This window comes from Solanum pennellii, chromosome 2 (genome assembly GCF_001406875.1).
Source record: "Solanum pennellii chromosome 2, SPENNV200".
NCBI lineage: Eukaryota > Viridiplantae > Streptophyta > Magnoliopsida > Solanales > Solanaceae > Solanum > Solanum pennellii.
This window is the reverse complement of record NC_028638.1, coordinates 3,559,430-3,574,271: the sequence shown is the minus strand read 5'-3', so window position 1 is coordinate 3,574,271 and position 14,842 is coordinate 3,559,430. Positions and strand designations below refer to the sequence as shown.

General features: G+C 33.1%; 1 protein-coding gene across 1 annotated transcript; it reads left to right on the top strand.

Annotated features, from left to right (window-relative positions):
• The first annotated feature begins 8,452 nt into the window (after positions 1-8,452).
• Positions 8,453-10,226, top strand: LOC107009550 (protein ASPARTIC PROTEASE IN GUARD CELL 2). Its single transcript, XM_015208894.2, has one exon. The coding sequence runs from the start codon at positions 8,515-8,517 to the stop codon at positions 9,973-9,975; it is 1,461 nt and encodes a 486-aa protein (XP_015064380.1). The 5' UTR covers positions 8,453-8,514; the 3' UTR covers positions 9,976-10,226.
• Positions 10,227-14,842: the final 4,616 nt, after the last annotated feature.

The window sequence follows — 14,842 nt, the reverse complement described above, 5'->3', positions numbered from 1 at the left end:
GTTAGAATTATCAAGTTATGAACCTGTGGGGAACACGTAAACCCTAGTTACTTTGATTAACTGATTAAAACCCAACTTTCAAACTCATTAAGTGTCTCTTTCAATTTAGTTAATTCTTTTTACTTATTAGGAAATACAAACCCCCCTTTTTACATTTTTATGTTTTTACTTTCTAAGGAAGTTATCAACCGAACAATAGTAATAACAAGTTAAAGTTAAGTCTAGACTATTTTCCTCGTGGGAACGATCCCAACCTCACTAGTTGGGTTATTTACTTGACGCGACCGCTTTACTTCTTATTTGAGAAGTAAGTTTGAGCGTATCACTGACATATTAACTGATCACAAGAGCCTCCAATATGTGTTCACTCAGAAGGAACTCGTGGTTAGAATTACTTAAGGATTATGATATAAGTATTCCTTACCACCCAGGTAAGGCTAATGTGGTTGCTGATGCCTTAAGCAGGTTATCTATGGGGAGTACCACCCACGTTGAAGAAGAAAAGAGACAGTTAACTTAATATGTGAATAGACTTGCACGTCTGGGAGTCAGACTTATGGATTCCACAGAAGGAGGGATAGTGGTGACTAATGGGGCTGAATCATCACTAGTGTTAGGGGTAAAAGAGAAACAAGACCAAGACCCCATTTTGTTTGATTTGAAGAGGAATGTTCAAAATCAAAGAGTATTGGCTTTTGAAAAAGAGGGAGATGGTGTACTGAAGTACCAAGGTAGATTGTGTGTACCTAGGGTGGATGAACTCCAAGAGAGGATCTTAGAGGAGGCTCATAGTTCCAGATATTCCATTCATCCGGGTTCCTCCAAGATGTACCACGATTTGAGAGAGGTATATTAGTGAGAGGCATGAAAAAAGATATTGATGAGCTTGTTGCCAAGTGCCCGAGTTGCCAACAAGTGAAAGTAGAGCACCAAAGGCCTTGAGATTTTCAGACTATAGAACTTTCGGAATGAAAGTGGGAGATGATTAATATGGACTTTATTACAGGCTTGCCAAGATCTCGCAGGTAACATGACTCTAGGTGATTGTCGATATAATCACAAAGTCAACCCATTTCTTGTCAGTAAAGACTACTTATTTGGTTAATGATTATGATATGTTGTACCTTCAAGAGGTGGTGATACTTCATGGAGTTCCGGTCTCCATTATTTCAAATAGAGGAGCACAATTCTGGTTATCTTTTCAGAAAGGTTTGGGTTCAAAGGTGAAATTGAGCATTGCTTTGCATCCTTAGATATATGGGCAAGCACGTAATATTCAGACCTTAGAAGATATGTTAAGAGTTTGTGTGATCGAATTAAAGGGAATTTGGATGATCAAATACCTCTCATTGATTTCTCTTACAACAATAGCTACCATTCGAGCATCCAAATGGCTCCATATGAAGCTCTTTATGGACAAGATGCAGATCTCCTATTGGATGATTTGAAGTTGGTAAAGCAGGTTTAATAGAACTAGATCTAGTTCAACAAGCTATGGAGAAGGTGATAGTGATTCAAGAGAGGTTGAAAATGGCACAGAGTTTCCACAAGTCCTACACAGATGTTAAGAGAAAGACGTTAGAGTTTGAAGTGGATGATTGGGTGTACCTGAAGGTCTCACCCATGAAAGGTGTTATGAGGTTTGGTAAGAAGGGGAAACTTAGTCCCCGATATATTGGTCCTTACAAAATCTCCAAGAGAGTTGGCAATGTAGCAAATGTGTTGGAGTTACCCAAGAGTTAGAAGCGGTTCATCTGGTATTCTATGTGTCTATGTTGAAAAAATGTTTTGGTGATCCTTCATTGATTTTACAAAATGTGAATGTTGGGATTAAGAATAGTTTAACCTATGATAAGGTTCCAATTCAAATTTTAGATCGTAAAGTTTGCAAGTTGAGAACAAAGGAAGTTGCATCGGTCAAAGTCCTTTGGAGGAAACAGTTTGTTGAAGAAATAACTTGGGAAGCTGAGGAGGATATGAAGAGGACATATCCACATCTCTTCAAATTCGGAGAGAATGCAAATCAATGTACTAAATTCTCTCCCTAGAACTTCATAAGACTATGTGTAAGCATGTTATTACTTGTTTTTATTTGTTGAGTGTTGTAATGTCGTTACTACCCTTAGCTTAGTGGAGAAGTTCTCATTCGAGGACAAATGTTACCAAGTGAGAGATTTTGTAACATCTCATAAACCGAAATATATAGGATTAAACAAGAAACTAAGAAGATTTATTTTTGTAAAGAATAGGAGAAATTTGGAAAATTTCCGAAGTGTAAGAGTAGGATTTTGGTCATTTTCAAACGACCATAATTTTTAGCTCAGGATGAGTTAGGGACATTTCTTCATATGGTTGGAAATGCCTTGAAGAGATCTTTCCAACTCTGTTGAGCTTGCAAAATTTTGATATAATATGAGGGAGATATGTATTTCGAAAGTTGGGTTGTTGGACTGAGGAAAGTCCAATCCGGATTTTAGTAAGGGTAAAATGGTCTTTTCACCCAACTATTTTCTAATTCATTTTAATAGTTTATTACGGGTAAAATTAAGCCTTAATTATGTTTTAGAAAAGTTAAATACGCTTAGGGCTTGGAGAAAAGAGAAGAGAAGAAGATTTCGCCAAGATCGTTGAGTGAGTTTCTTCGCGGGTGAGATCTTTTTGGGTTGGGTTTTTCCACCCACACAAAAATATGTTTAATTCTAGAAAAATTAGAGTAGATTGAATGATGAACATTGAAGTTCTTGATGAAAAGTCTTTGGATTCTTGTTGGTTGAATTATAGTATATCTTTGGTTGTTTGATTCTTTTCCCGCATTGTTTTACGAGTCTAAACTATTGGGTATTGAGAATTTTAGTAATCCTAAGTGCTTGGGGGAATATCCATGGGATTTTAGAAGGATTAGATATGAAAAATTGGAGAAGAAAAATAAAAAATCCCATCGATAGGCCCTGGGGTGCAGCGCCTACCAGAGCCCCTTAAAATAGCCTCTGTCTGACACCGCGCCAGGCAGAGCGCCATAGACCAGAGTCTGTCCGTCAGGCTCAAGCGCTCTGCGCCTCTCAGAGCGCAAAGGTCACATGGAGACCCCATTCTTTATCTATCTTTTCATAATAGTTCCTAAGTGATGTGCCCATATTTCTTGGTTGATTCGAACCCTCTAAAGTACATCTACACACCGTGAAGTCATCCATAAAAATGAGATCATGATCCTTGAATCCATAATCCAATTAAAGGAAAGTTAAGATCAAAGTCAAAAGAGCTAAGAGTCAAGTCTCAAAGTTAAGAAGCAACTCAAAGTGAGTTCTTAAAATTTCCAAAAGTCGTTAACAAACATTTTTAAATTTGTTTGAAGACTCAAGTTACAAGTTGAGCAAGAGTAAAGAGTTGTTTTCATTCTCAAAAGTTATAAGGGGGACTAAGTAATACCTAAGAGTTACAAATGTTTTCACATTTAAACAAGTAAAGAGCCTTCCGGCTAGTTTTCAGACAGAAGTAATAGCTTTATGAAATGAAGCAAGCAAGGAAACTATGATTTCCAAGAGAGAGATTAAAGCTAAGTTTTGAGCACTAATCTTAAACCACAGAATCAGTATGTTTTAAAAACATAAGAGCTAGTATATTTTTGGGAGTAGTATTGAGCATCGATGTGGGGATGCGAGTTCATATAAACTCAAGTCACTATGAAAATCATGTAGCCGTCATGTATAGAAGAGGGTCATACTTTTTAGATAAACCCTTTTCACAACATACTAGTGGATCCATTAGGCAGTTCAGGCAAGGTTAGGATGGTCGGGCAGTGTGGGGCGAGTAACATTGTATCATCACTATAGCTCTTAAATGATGTTTGTCAGTTAGAGAAGCTCCTACAGAAGTTATCGTATTTTCATATACATCAGTTATTTGTATCTTTTACATACATCTCAAAGATCTATTGTATCCATATATACATCTAGAGTTTACAACATATTTTCAGTCAGTTTTTTTCTTTATATTGCGGTTACTTTTTAAATTGCATTATATTGAACTGAGTTGTTATTCATGAGTTGAACAGAGCCAAGTTAAGTGTCTCTTCTTACTCATTTCCAGTTTAAGTTTGTTTTAGCTTTCCAACTCGTATACTCGTACATTTAATGTACTGATGTCAGTTGTCCTGCATCATATTATGATGCAGACGCAGGTAACTAGGATCAGCATTCGAGGCACCATTGATCCAGTGAGCAACTCAGAGTCAGTTGGTGAGTCTCCCTTTATTTCGGATGACATCTTTAGTTTTAGTTATTTGTTTAGTATTCCATTGTTAGGATGAGTGGGGGTCCTGTACCAATATCCATCTTTATATCAGAGCCTTCATATACAGATGATATTAGTTTTCTTACTCTTTCCTTTCACTTGTAATTGACTAAGACTTGGGTCGCCATTTTGGCTGGTCATTCTCATTAAATTTATTTCTTGAGATTATATCTTATGTTTGACTCTTTCGCTGAGTTATGTAAACCAGGCCAAGGGTTCGCTCAAGACCACAAATGATCATTGAGTGCCGGTCACGTCCAGGATGTAGGCTCGAAGCATGACATCTTATTTTCTTTTAAATGTATAGGAATGAAAATGAGTGGTTTAGCATCTGATTGACCCTCAGTTGGTTGAGAAAAAATAAGGCTAGTCTTAGTAGGAAAAAAGAAAAGACCTAATTACCCTTCTACAAATGAATGAGATGCCTTAAACAGAGAGGTCTCACTCAAATGAGCATAACTTTTTACAGTGAGCTTGAAGTTAAGTAAACTTTGTGGCATTTGAAAGAGGACTCAATGAACTTCAATTTGATAGGTTATTCGTAACCTAACTCTTTATGTGAAAAAATATATGGTCGATTCTAGTTGACCCAAAACTAAAAATTGATGAGTGACTTAAAAGAACTTCTCTTTAGTTCTTTTAAAAATTTGAGGTGTTACATCTAGTGACCTTAATTAACACCTAAAATAAATTAGAATCACTCGATTCAATTTTGTTAACAATTGAAGAATGGTTCGAGTCTTAATTTAGAAATTCTTGAGATGTTACATTTAGTGTATATAATTTTAGTTTATACACAAAGGATTAAATCCTTGGTTATAATAAGTATATAGTTTTTTTATTCACAATATAAGATGAAAATTAGACATGTCAGCGGTACGATTGTAGTACAAGATCATATATAATTTTTCTTGATTATGTCAATGGTATAGTTTCAACTTCTTGTGTTAATGCATTTTATATGTATTGAAAGGGACCAAGTAGAGATAGTTGTTTTAGACTGACTAACAAAAGCATATTCTCTAAACTATTAAATTTACTTATATTCCTAATCCGATAAAACTATTATGATATGTATACATTAATATTGTTTTGATTTATTAAAAGATGGGATTCTGAAATGTGTCAAAATATCTAGTAGATTGGATGATAATAATATATATTGGTGAAATAATAAGTTACTTGATGTAATCTATGTCTCGTTATGGATATTGATAATATTCCTTTTTATATGATTTTTTTAATCCGACACATAAAATAAGTTAAGCAGTTCTCTAAAGCAAATTAATCATTGAATTGAAGTTGTCAGTAATTTAATTTATTTATTAGTATCTGTAATATTAAAATGGGGATTACATAAGTGTTCAATGTGGAATTTCGAAATATACATAGAGGGGTGTAATTACGAATTCCTTGTGGAACGATTTGTAATTTAATATGGTCAGAATAATTCAAATTAATTATTTAGAATAATTTCCATAATAGAAAAACTCGATAATTAATTTTGTGAGGAGACAAGCATTAGTTTTCTTTTTTAACAAGAAACTAGGGTGTAATTTTCGGTTGAAAGAGAATATATGTTTTTTGGTTTCCCTCTTTGGAATTGTAAGAAATCTCTATAATTAGGGATTCTTCTAACCCTAGAAAGAGAATATGTTTTCTATATGATACTTGCGCACCTAAATATTGAGAGAGTTTGAGTGTGAGCTTGGAATCATTGTAGAAGACAACAAAGTTGTTGTCTATTTTGTGGATTCGTTTGAAAGTATGTCTAATATGTGAATTCGCTTGAAGGTACTTGTTAACTGTTTTAAAAGGTAATTATTGAATTAAATTTGAGCAAGTTAATGTGTTTTAGCATGATTATATGTGTTCTAATATAAATATCATTGATATATATTATTCTTATAAGCAATATAGTAGGCTTCAGTTGTGCATATAGTTTTGATCCAACAACATATGCATCAAGGTTAGAGCATATAGGCTCACATGAGTCAGACTTTGTGTCCTCACTAGAACTTGTCATGTAGTTTTATTCAATTTTATATGATATGACCATGTTTGTAGTTTTGAGATATGAAGCTTCAACATCAAGGACTGTAAAGAAGATAGAGAAAGTATAGAATAATTTATGTATAACAAGTGATAAATTAATTGTGGTATTTGGACATATTAATTAAGTTGTAAAACTTAAGTAGAAAGATTTTAATTAATAAAATTGGTATTCCAGCTAGCGGTCCAATGTTGTCGTTACACATTTAAAGTGATGCTTTTCTCATTTTAACGTAATTCTAATGAGTAGACAGTAGTAAAGTTTATTCGATGATGAAGTGATTTTAAGTAGTAGACACCAGGCAACTATCTAATTTATTACAATCAAAATGCATCGATCAGTATATATAACAAATTAATGTGTGCAACTACACATACAAAAAATAATATTTTATTTGCATAGTCTGATGGTGATATATATTCTCCTGTTCACAAAATTCTACTTATTACATTTTTCTTTATGTATTGAAAATGATTTTTTGTATAAATATAAGCTCTGAGGATCCAACATACATACGTATGTTAGTTAATCTTCACTTGGAAACTCAAATTGTACTTTTATGTACTTGATAGTTACACTTTACGCAGCAACCAAAAATCATTTCCAACACATGCATGCTACCTATCACACAAGTAGTGCACCTCTTCTATCTATATTATTATATATTGTGTGTTTATAGAAAGATTAAATTTATTTTTAAATTTCAAGTATTAATATTTTATGTATTTTTTTGTTTGATTTATCAAAAATATCATAAAAATATTATTTATAAAGATATCCTCCACTATTATGATTGAAAAATGTAAAAGAGAATTTGGGGCACAATTGGATTTTAAATTGAGCTAATAATGCAGGCATTAAAATCATTGCATTACTAATATCTAGAAATTTATGATATTAGTAATATACACTTAACACCACAATAGAGTGTATAATCAATATAACTATTAATTGTACATAGATTAGGTTAGAAAAATGTATCATACAAGATATAATAATAGACAAAATTAATGTATATATTATTTTTTTAATACACTCTATTAAACGGATCTTTATTTTTTTACTTTTTAAGTTAGGTACCAATCCATTACCCTTAGGGAAATTTGAGTTATATGACAGTTTTATGAGGAGATGAAACAGAGAAACTCAAGCCTTTGTCTATTGAGAATATAATTTATATGTATTTTGGGGTATGATTAGACCTAAAATCTGGTCTAAAATCTAATTTAACGATTTTAGAGAATCACTTGAACATTGTCAAACAAAGTTATAGTCATAATTGTTTATAATTAGTACTGGTAATTATTTATATGAGTAGTGCTACCTTTTTATCTTGTCTCCCTTTCATTTTTTGTCATCTGCTGAATTGTTTACAATATTGTTATTTGCTTCATCTGTCAACTAAGTTTTGCATGAAAAATGTAGAATTCGTTATATTTAATATCCCGCAAACAAAACATTAATGTAGAAATTAAAGTATATTTCAGCTGTAAATTATCAACTGAGTTTTTTTTGACCCTTTCCCATTTTACAATTTTAACTTTTAAAAATTTCTCATAACCAAAATTTAATTTGAGCAAATGGAAGTGGTGAATCAATCCAAAACAACCTTGTTAAAAAAAAGATGATATACTTTTTTTATAAATATTTATTAAAAAATAACACCTTTAATTTTGGCAATACTTTAATTTCAAGTGACATATTTAAGGCTATAAAATTAAGAATATTTTAACATTTATAATATAACTTTAATTAAACTGTATGACAAATTAAATTAGATTATTACTCCCTTCGTCCAGTACTGTTTGTCAGGTTGCGCTTTTTGAAAGTCAATTTGACTAATTTTCAAAGTTAAATTAACTTACATTATTCAATATTTTAAATAAAAATATAATATTCTAAAACTATATAAAAAATACTATAAATATTTTTTTTTTTTGCATATTAATATAATAAAAAAATATATTTATTTAAATTTTTTATAATTCACCTTTAAAAATAAAAATTATAATAAATAATAGGGGATATTTGAGACTACTAATGATTTCCAAATGGGGTACCTTTTTGTTGTAAATAAGTGGAAAGGCAAAGTAGATAAATTCGCCTTTCCTAAGTATCCTTTTGGTCACAATTTCCAAGAGAAAAGAAAAGAAAAGAAAAGAAAAGAGAGAATGTTTGTCCCTTCAATATTTTTGGTGTTCATCATGAGTTGCATAATAAGTGCAAGTGTTAGTTATGAAAGCAAGAGCACATCTGGGCATGCAATCCCATTTCCCACCCATGAACACTTGGATGTCAACCAAGCCATTAAAGAAATAATCCAACCTCCTGAAACAGTACATGATAATATTAATAATATTGTGGATGATGATGATGACAATAGCAGATGGAAGCTGAAACTTCTTCACAGAGACAAATTGCCTTTTTCTCACTTTACTGATCATCCTCGCCGTTTTCAAGCTCGCATGAAAAGAGACCTCAAAAGGGTCCATACACTCACTAATACTACTACTAATGATAATAATAAGGTAATTAAGGAGGAGGAATTGGGGTTTGGGTTCGGAAGTGAGGTTATTTCCGGTATGGAGCAAGGCAGTGGAGAATACTTTGTTAGAATTGGTGTTGGTAGTCCTGTTAGACAACAATACATGGTTATTGATGCTGGTAGTGATATTGTTTGGGTTCAGTGCCAGCCTTGTACCCATTGTTACCATCAGTCTGACCCGGTATTTGACCCTTCCCTTTCTGCTTCTTTTACTGGTGTACCATGTTCTTCCTCCCTTTGCAACCGCATAGATAACTCTGGTTGTCATGCTGGTCGCTGTAAATACAAAGTCATGTATGGTGATGGATCCTACACCAAAGGGACCATGGCCCTCGAGACTCTTACTTTTGGCCGCACAGTTATTCGTGACGTCGCCATCGGATGTGGCCATAGTAATCACGGTATGTTTATTGGGGCTGCCGGTTTGTTGGGTCTTGGAGGAGGCTCCATGTCACTTGTTGGACAACTCGGTGGACAAACAGGTGGAGCCTTTAGTTACTGTTTGGTTAGCCGGGGCACTAATACTGGATCAACTGGATCACTTGAATTCGGGCGGGAAGTATTACCCGCCGGTGCAGCATGGGTACCACTTATCCGAAACCCACGGGCTCCGAGTTTCTATTACATAGGCATGTTGGGTCTTGGAGTTGGAGGAGTGCGTGTACCCATACCTGAAGATGCATTTAGATTAACTGAGGAAGGAGATGGAGGAGTGGTTATGGATACAGGGACAGCCGTTACCAGGCTTCCCCACGAAGCCTATGTGGCGTTTCGCGATGCCTTTGTAGCACAAACATCAAGCCTTCCACGGGCGCCTGCCATGTCAATATTCGATACCTGCTATGATCTTAACGGATTTGTAACAGTTCGAGTACCAACTATTTCCTTTTTCCTCATGGGTGGTCCTATCTTAACACTACCAGCTAGGAACTTCCTAATTCCAGTGGATACAAAGGGAACATTCTGCTTTGCATTTGCTCCATCTCCATCCAGACTTTCCATAATAGGGAATATCCAGCAAGAAGGCATCCAAATTTCTATTGATGGAGCTAATGGTTTTGTGGGATTTGGCCCTAATATTTGCTAGCCATGCATGCATGCATGTGATTAGTTATAGTAAATTAGCTTCAATAATAATGTATGTCATCATACAAGATATGAAGTATATAAACCATATATATTACTAGTAGTTATGTGCCTATTGAGTACGATCACAAACATTTATGCACCGGCGCCACTATAAATGTCTAAATAAATGGAGAAAAGAGAGATAAATCATGTTTTCTTCCTTTGGCTACATCCTTGAATATATGGGTATCGACTACATATTGGATCTAATCAGGTAGCTTTGATTCAAATCAACCTTATATATGTCTGAAATTGTGCTTTGATCGACAAAAGTATCGAGGTAGAATATCGATACTTTTGTATACAGAGTTGTAATACACCCTTGAAAATATGGGTGGGACTATAGTTAGAATATTGACTACATATTTGATCCAATCAAGTAGCTTTGATGCTTGATCGAACAAAAGTCTCTAGATAGGTGAATTTTTTATAAGACTTGAATAATTCTCCTTCCTTTAAGCTTAAATACTTAAACATTATCAAACAAAGCTAAGAGTCATATATTATTTGTTTATAATTTATATTAATACTGGTAATTTAATTCATATGAGTAGTGCAACCTTTTTATCGTGTCTCCCTTTCATTTTTGTCATCTGCTGGATTGTTTACAATATTGTTGTTCGCTTAATGTATCAACTAAATTTTGCAAGAAAAATGTAGAAATTATTATATTTAATTTCCCGGCCGCAAACAAAACACTAATGTAAAAATTTCAGCAAATTCACTCTCTGAATACTTTTACACGTACTTTCTCCGCTTCACAAAGAATAATCTTGTTTGACTTGAAACATAATTTAACAATATAAAGAAGACTTTAAATCTTGTGGTTCTAAATTAAAGTTAGATCAAATGTACAAAATTGTCATTTGATCTTGTGGCCTTAAACATACCACGTGAAAAAGTGAAATTAAAATATTAACAAAAAAAAAAGATATCATTCTTTTTTAAACAAATTAAAAAGAAATTAAAATGTTAACAAATTAAAAAAGATATCATTCTTTTTTAAACGGATGAAGTGTATATTATTTTTAAAAAACCAAAATATAAATATTAAATTGTTTTCTTTTTCTTAACATTATTATGGCATGTCAACGTTACAGTGAGAGCGAGAGAAAATAATTGATATAATTATTAAGGAATTAATTAATAAGTACAACTTTTAGGTGTAATGATGGTTCAATTATTGGCATGTCTTACATACACCACTTTGCTTTTGTGACATTAATTTCCACTCTTGTTATTTCTTTTGAATTTGGTGGGTTGGCGTTTTGTTCAATTTTAATGCACCCACTTTCTCTCAATATAATAATAATATTTACCTTGGTATTTCTTTTCTAATATTATTTATTCATTCTACTGATAGAGATTGTTTGGCAACTAGTATTAGATTAGTGGAGTGTTTGTATGTAATAATTAATTAAATTAATAAAATAAAACCATTCACGCGTTGTTATTAAATTCAAACATGACTTGTTGCGTATAGTAACTCCGGTAATGCGTTCTCATAAAAATTAAGTAGGCGTTGAGATGATATATAATTCATAGTCAAAAAAAGTACATATTAAAAAAAATTGAATAATTTGTATACCAACTTCAATTCGATATATTCAAACGTATCATATTGAAGTTATAGTATGATTGTATTACAAAGATAGTGTTTATATTTTTCTATATGTGAAGGCAACATCTAATAAAAGATCAAAAACTAAAAAGACATTAAAAAAAAACAATTGACACCATTGAAAGGCATATATTTGAATTGTTTATTTAAGTTTTAACTTTCATTTTTGACTTGCATTAATGACTAATGAACCTAATGATATATGACCTTCATTAAGGGCCTGTTTGGAATGACATTTTGGCAATAGGATTTAATGTAATTGGTATAATTATAATGTCTTGTCCTATTTGGAAGGACAAATAATTACTTGGTCAGTAGGTAATTGGTGTAATTGGCAGGAGTAATTACACTCTACAATTTGCATGCAGAGGTTGTGAATTGATGGTAATTACGTGATGCAATTACCACTTAATTACTTTTTAATTTCTTTTTAATTTAATTTTAATTTTTTTATTTTAAATTTTTACTTCTATTATTTTAGGTTCTTTTTTATTCTTATTATTCTAAAATTTATAAAACTATATTTTTTATTTTTTATTATTATATTTCATTTTCTTCTTATTCTCAATCTTACTTTACGTGATTCTATGTAAAATTCTCGTATTATCTGTAAGACCCCGAAAATGAGATAAGGTGTCTAGAGCCTAACATGTTTTTCATAAAGTTATAATGTGCTAAATATTCTTAAAATATAGTATATAGGCAGTAGCTAAAATATTAGAGGTATTGGAAGTTGAACGTTGAGGGACGACTAAGACGTTCGACGACTAAGTCACCTAGATGCCTAATATGTGGTTCTATGTTTTTATGGGTGTTTAATGATGTTCTAATGTTCTAAAATGTCTTATTATATGGTTTAAAGGAGTGTGAAAAGTTTGAATTGATTTGGAAGTCGAACGTCAAGGGACGACCAAGACCTTGACGACTAGTTGCTTATGTGCCTCATGTGTCTTTGCATGCCTAAATCTGTATGAAATTCAGTCTAATAAGTATTTAAAATGGTTTAAAAATGATTTTTTATGGTGTTATATTAAGTTTTGTGAAGTTTGGAGGTCAAACGCCCAAGAACGTCCAAGGCATTCGAAAGATAGCCCCAAGACGTTCATCGTATGTCATGTTGGGGCCAAGGCTGTTTGGACGTCTAATATGTGTTTTTTTTGGATGAAATTTATGTCGAAGGTCTATAACTTGTTAAGGTTTGTAATCATGTTGGAAACGTCCGAGTACGACTTCTAAAGGGCCCCACAAGAGGCCCCAAAAAAAGGACCCAAAACCAGTGTGGAGGCTGTCCCAGGATGACCCTGGCGACAGAGCAGTCAAGGGCCAGTCATGGCTGTGACGGACCGTCAAAGGGTCCCGTCGTGAGGGACTTATCAAAGGATGAAGGTAGGAACCTTGGTCAGCCACTGTAGCCAACGACGGAGGCCTGTGATGGCCCGTCGTGGCTATGACGCCCCGTCAAGGCCCATCCGTCGCACGACTGCCTCCTGCGCAGGTCTGCTGCCAATTAAAGGGGTGAATGGGAAATTCACCCCACATCCTAACCTGACCATAATAGGTTTATGTAGCTATTTTTGGGTGTATATAAGTCATCAAAAACATGATCACCCCATTCTAGAATCCTCTCACAAGATTGAAACCTTTCCCTCCAAAAATACTCTCTCTAGAAACCACCATTGTTGGTGAAGCTCAAGAACAGATTCAAGCTGGGTTTTCCATGGATGAATCATCAAGTTTAAGAGGTTTTCAACTCGACAAAGGTATGGTGATCTTCATCTCTAGTTATCTTTTCATCTAGAGAGTCATTCTCAATGTTTTTCAAAGAAATCTTATGATCAAGTTTCCAATCTTCCAATCTAGCCATGGGTTCTTTCTCAAAACGTTTTTAATGATTAAATCATGATGTATTGAAGTTAGTACAATGATTTGAACATGATTTCATTTCAATTGCATGATGAACCCATGTTCCTTCCATAATTGGTTTAGCTCTTGCATGGGCTTTGTGATTATGGCTTGTTCTTGATTAAATGGTGATTCTCTTACGTTGAATTGCTTGTGTTTATTGTTATTTATGTTAATTGATGGTTAATTGATGATGATCAGTCCATGATGATAAATATATGAAGATTTGAACATGAATAGCCTATGTTTCTACATGTTGTCTTGAAGTCGATTATGAGATCAGTTGTTTAAGGTTGTGATTTTGTATGAACTGCTGTAGCTACTTATTTTGGGTGAAATAATGGAATAATTTTTTAGGTATGATCCTTAATGAACAATCTAATAAAGGCTTGCATGAATTGATCTAGATTTCTTTAGGCTATGAAGTCAAAAAGCTAACTGTGTGATGGATCTTGAGTTGTTGTTATATTAAGCATGGTTTCTTTTTTATTTCTTACCGAATTAGATACTTCCTAATGAGTGTATTTTTGATAAAATATGAATGATGATCAAAGCCTTAGAGAGTTCATAGTATTGGTAAAGTCTTCTATACTCTAGCAAATCGATAAGCCTAAATGCCTATGTTGTAACCTTAATCTTGAAGGTATGTAATTATGATTTCAATATGGCTAAATGTAGGTTTATATACTACCTTAGACTCATAATATGTATTAAATATGATCTAAATCAATGCAAGGGAAAGTTTAGATAATGATCTATATTATTTTACTTTCCTAGTATGTTGATGTGTCGTATTATAATATAGTATAATCTTGTAGCGGCTTATACATGGTTTCTTATATGTTTGAAGTACTTCTATCTATTGCCATATATGTGTTTTATTGATGAATAAGGTGTATTGATCAATGATGATCAAAGGGTGAGAAATTGGTAAAAATGCTTATTCTCCCTACTGTTCTACTTCTCTATTTCTTTATAGTAATGTTGATGAAGCCTTGTATGACATTGTGTGGTATGGTCCACATATGGTGGCGGTGTTTACTTTATTGTCGTTATATATGTGTTTACCATGGCCTTGAAGGCAAATTGATGAATATATGATTTAGAGATTGAGATGATCATCTTATGATTTAATTGTGCCTATCTTCCTATCTAGTTGTGATTTAGGCTGTATGACTATTGTGTAAGCATGTGTATATCCATGTTAGGGTGAAGTATAGGTGCTTCCATTTATGAGTAAAAATGGCTAATAAAGCCTTACCTATGTACCCCTATGTAAATGCATGAATAGCACAAGTTAGGA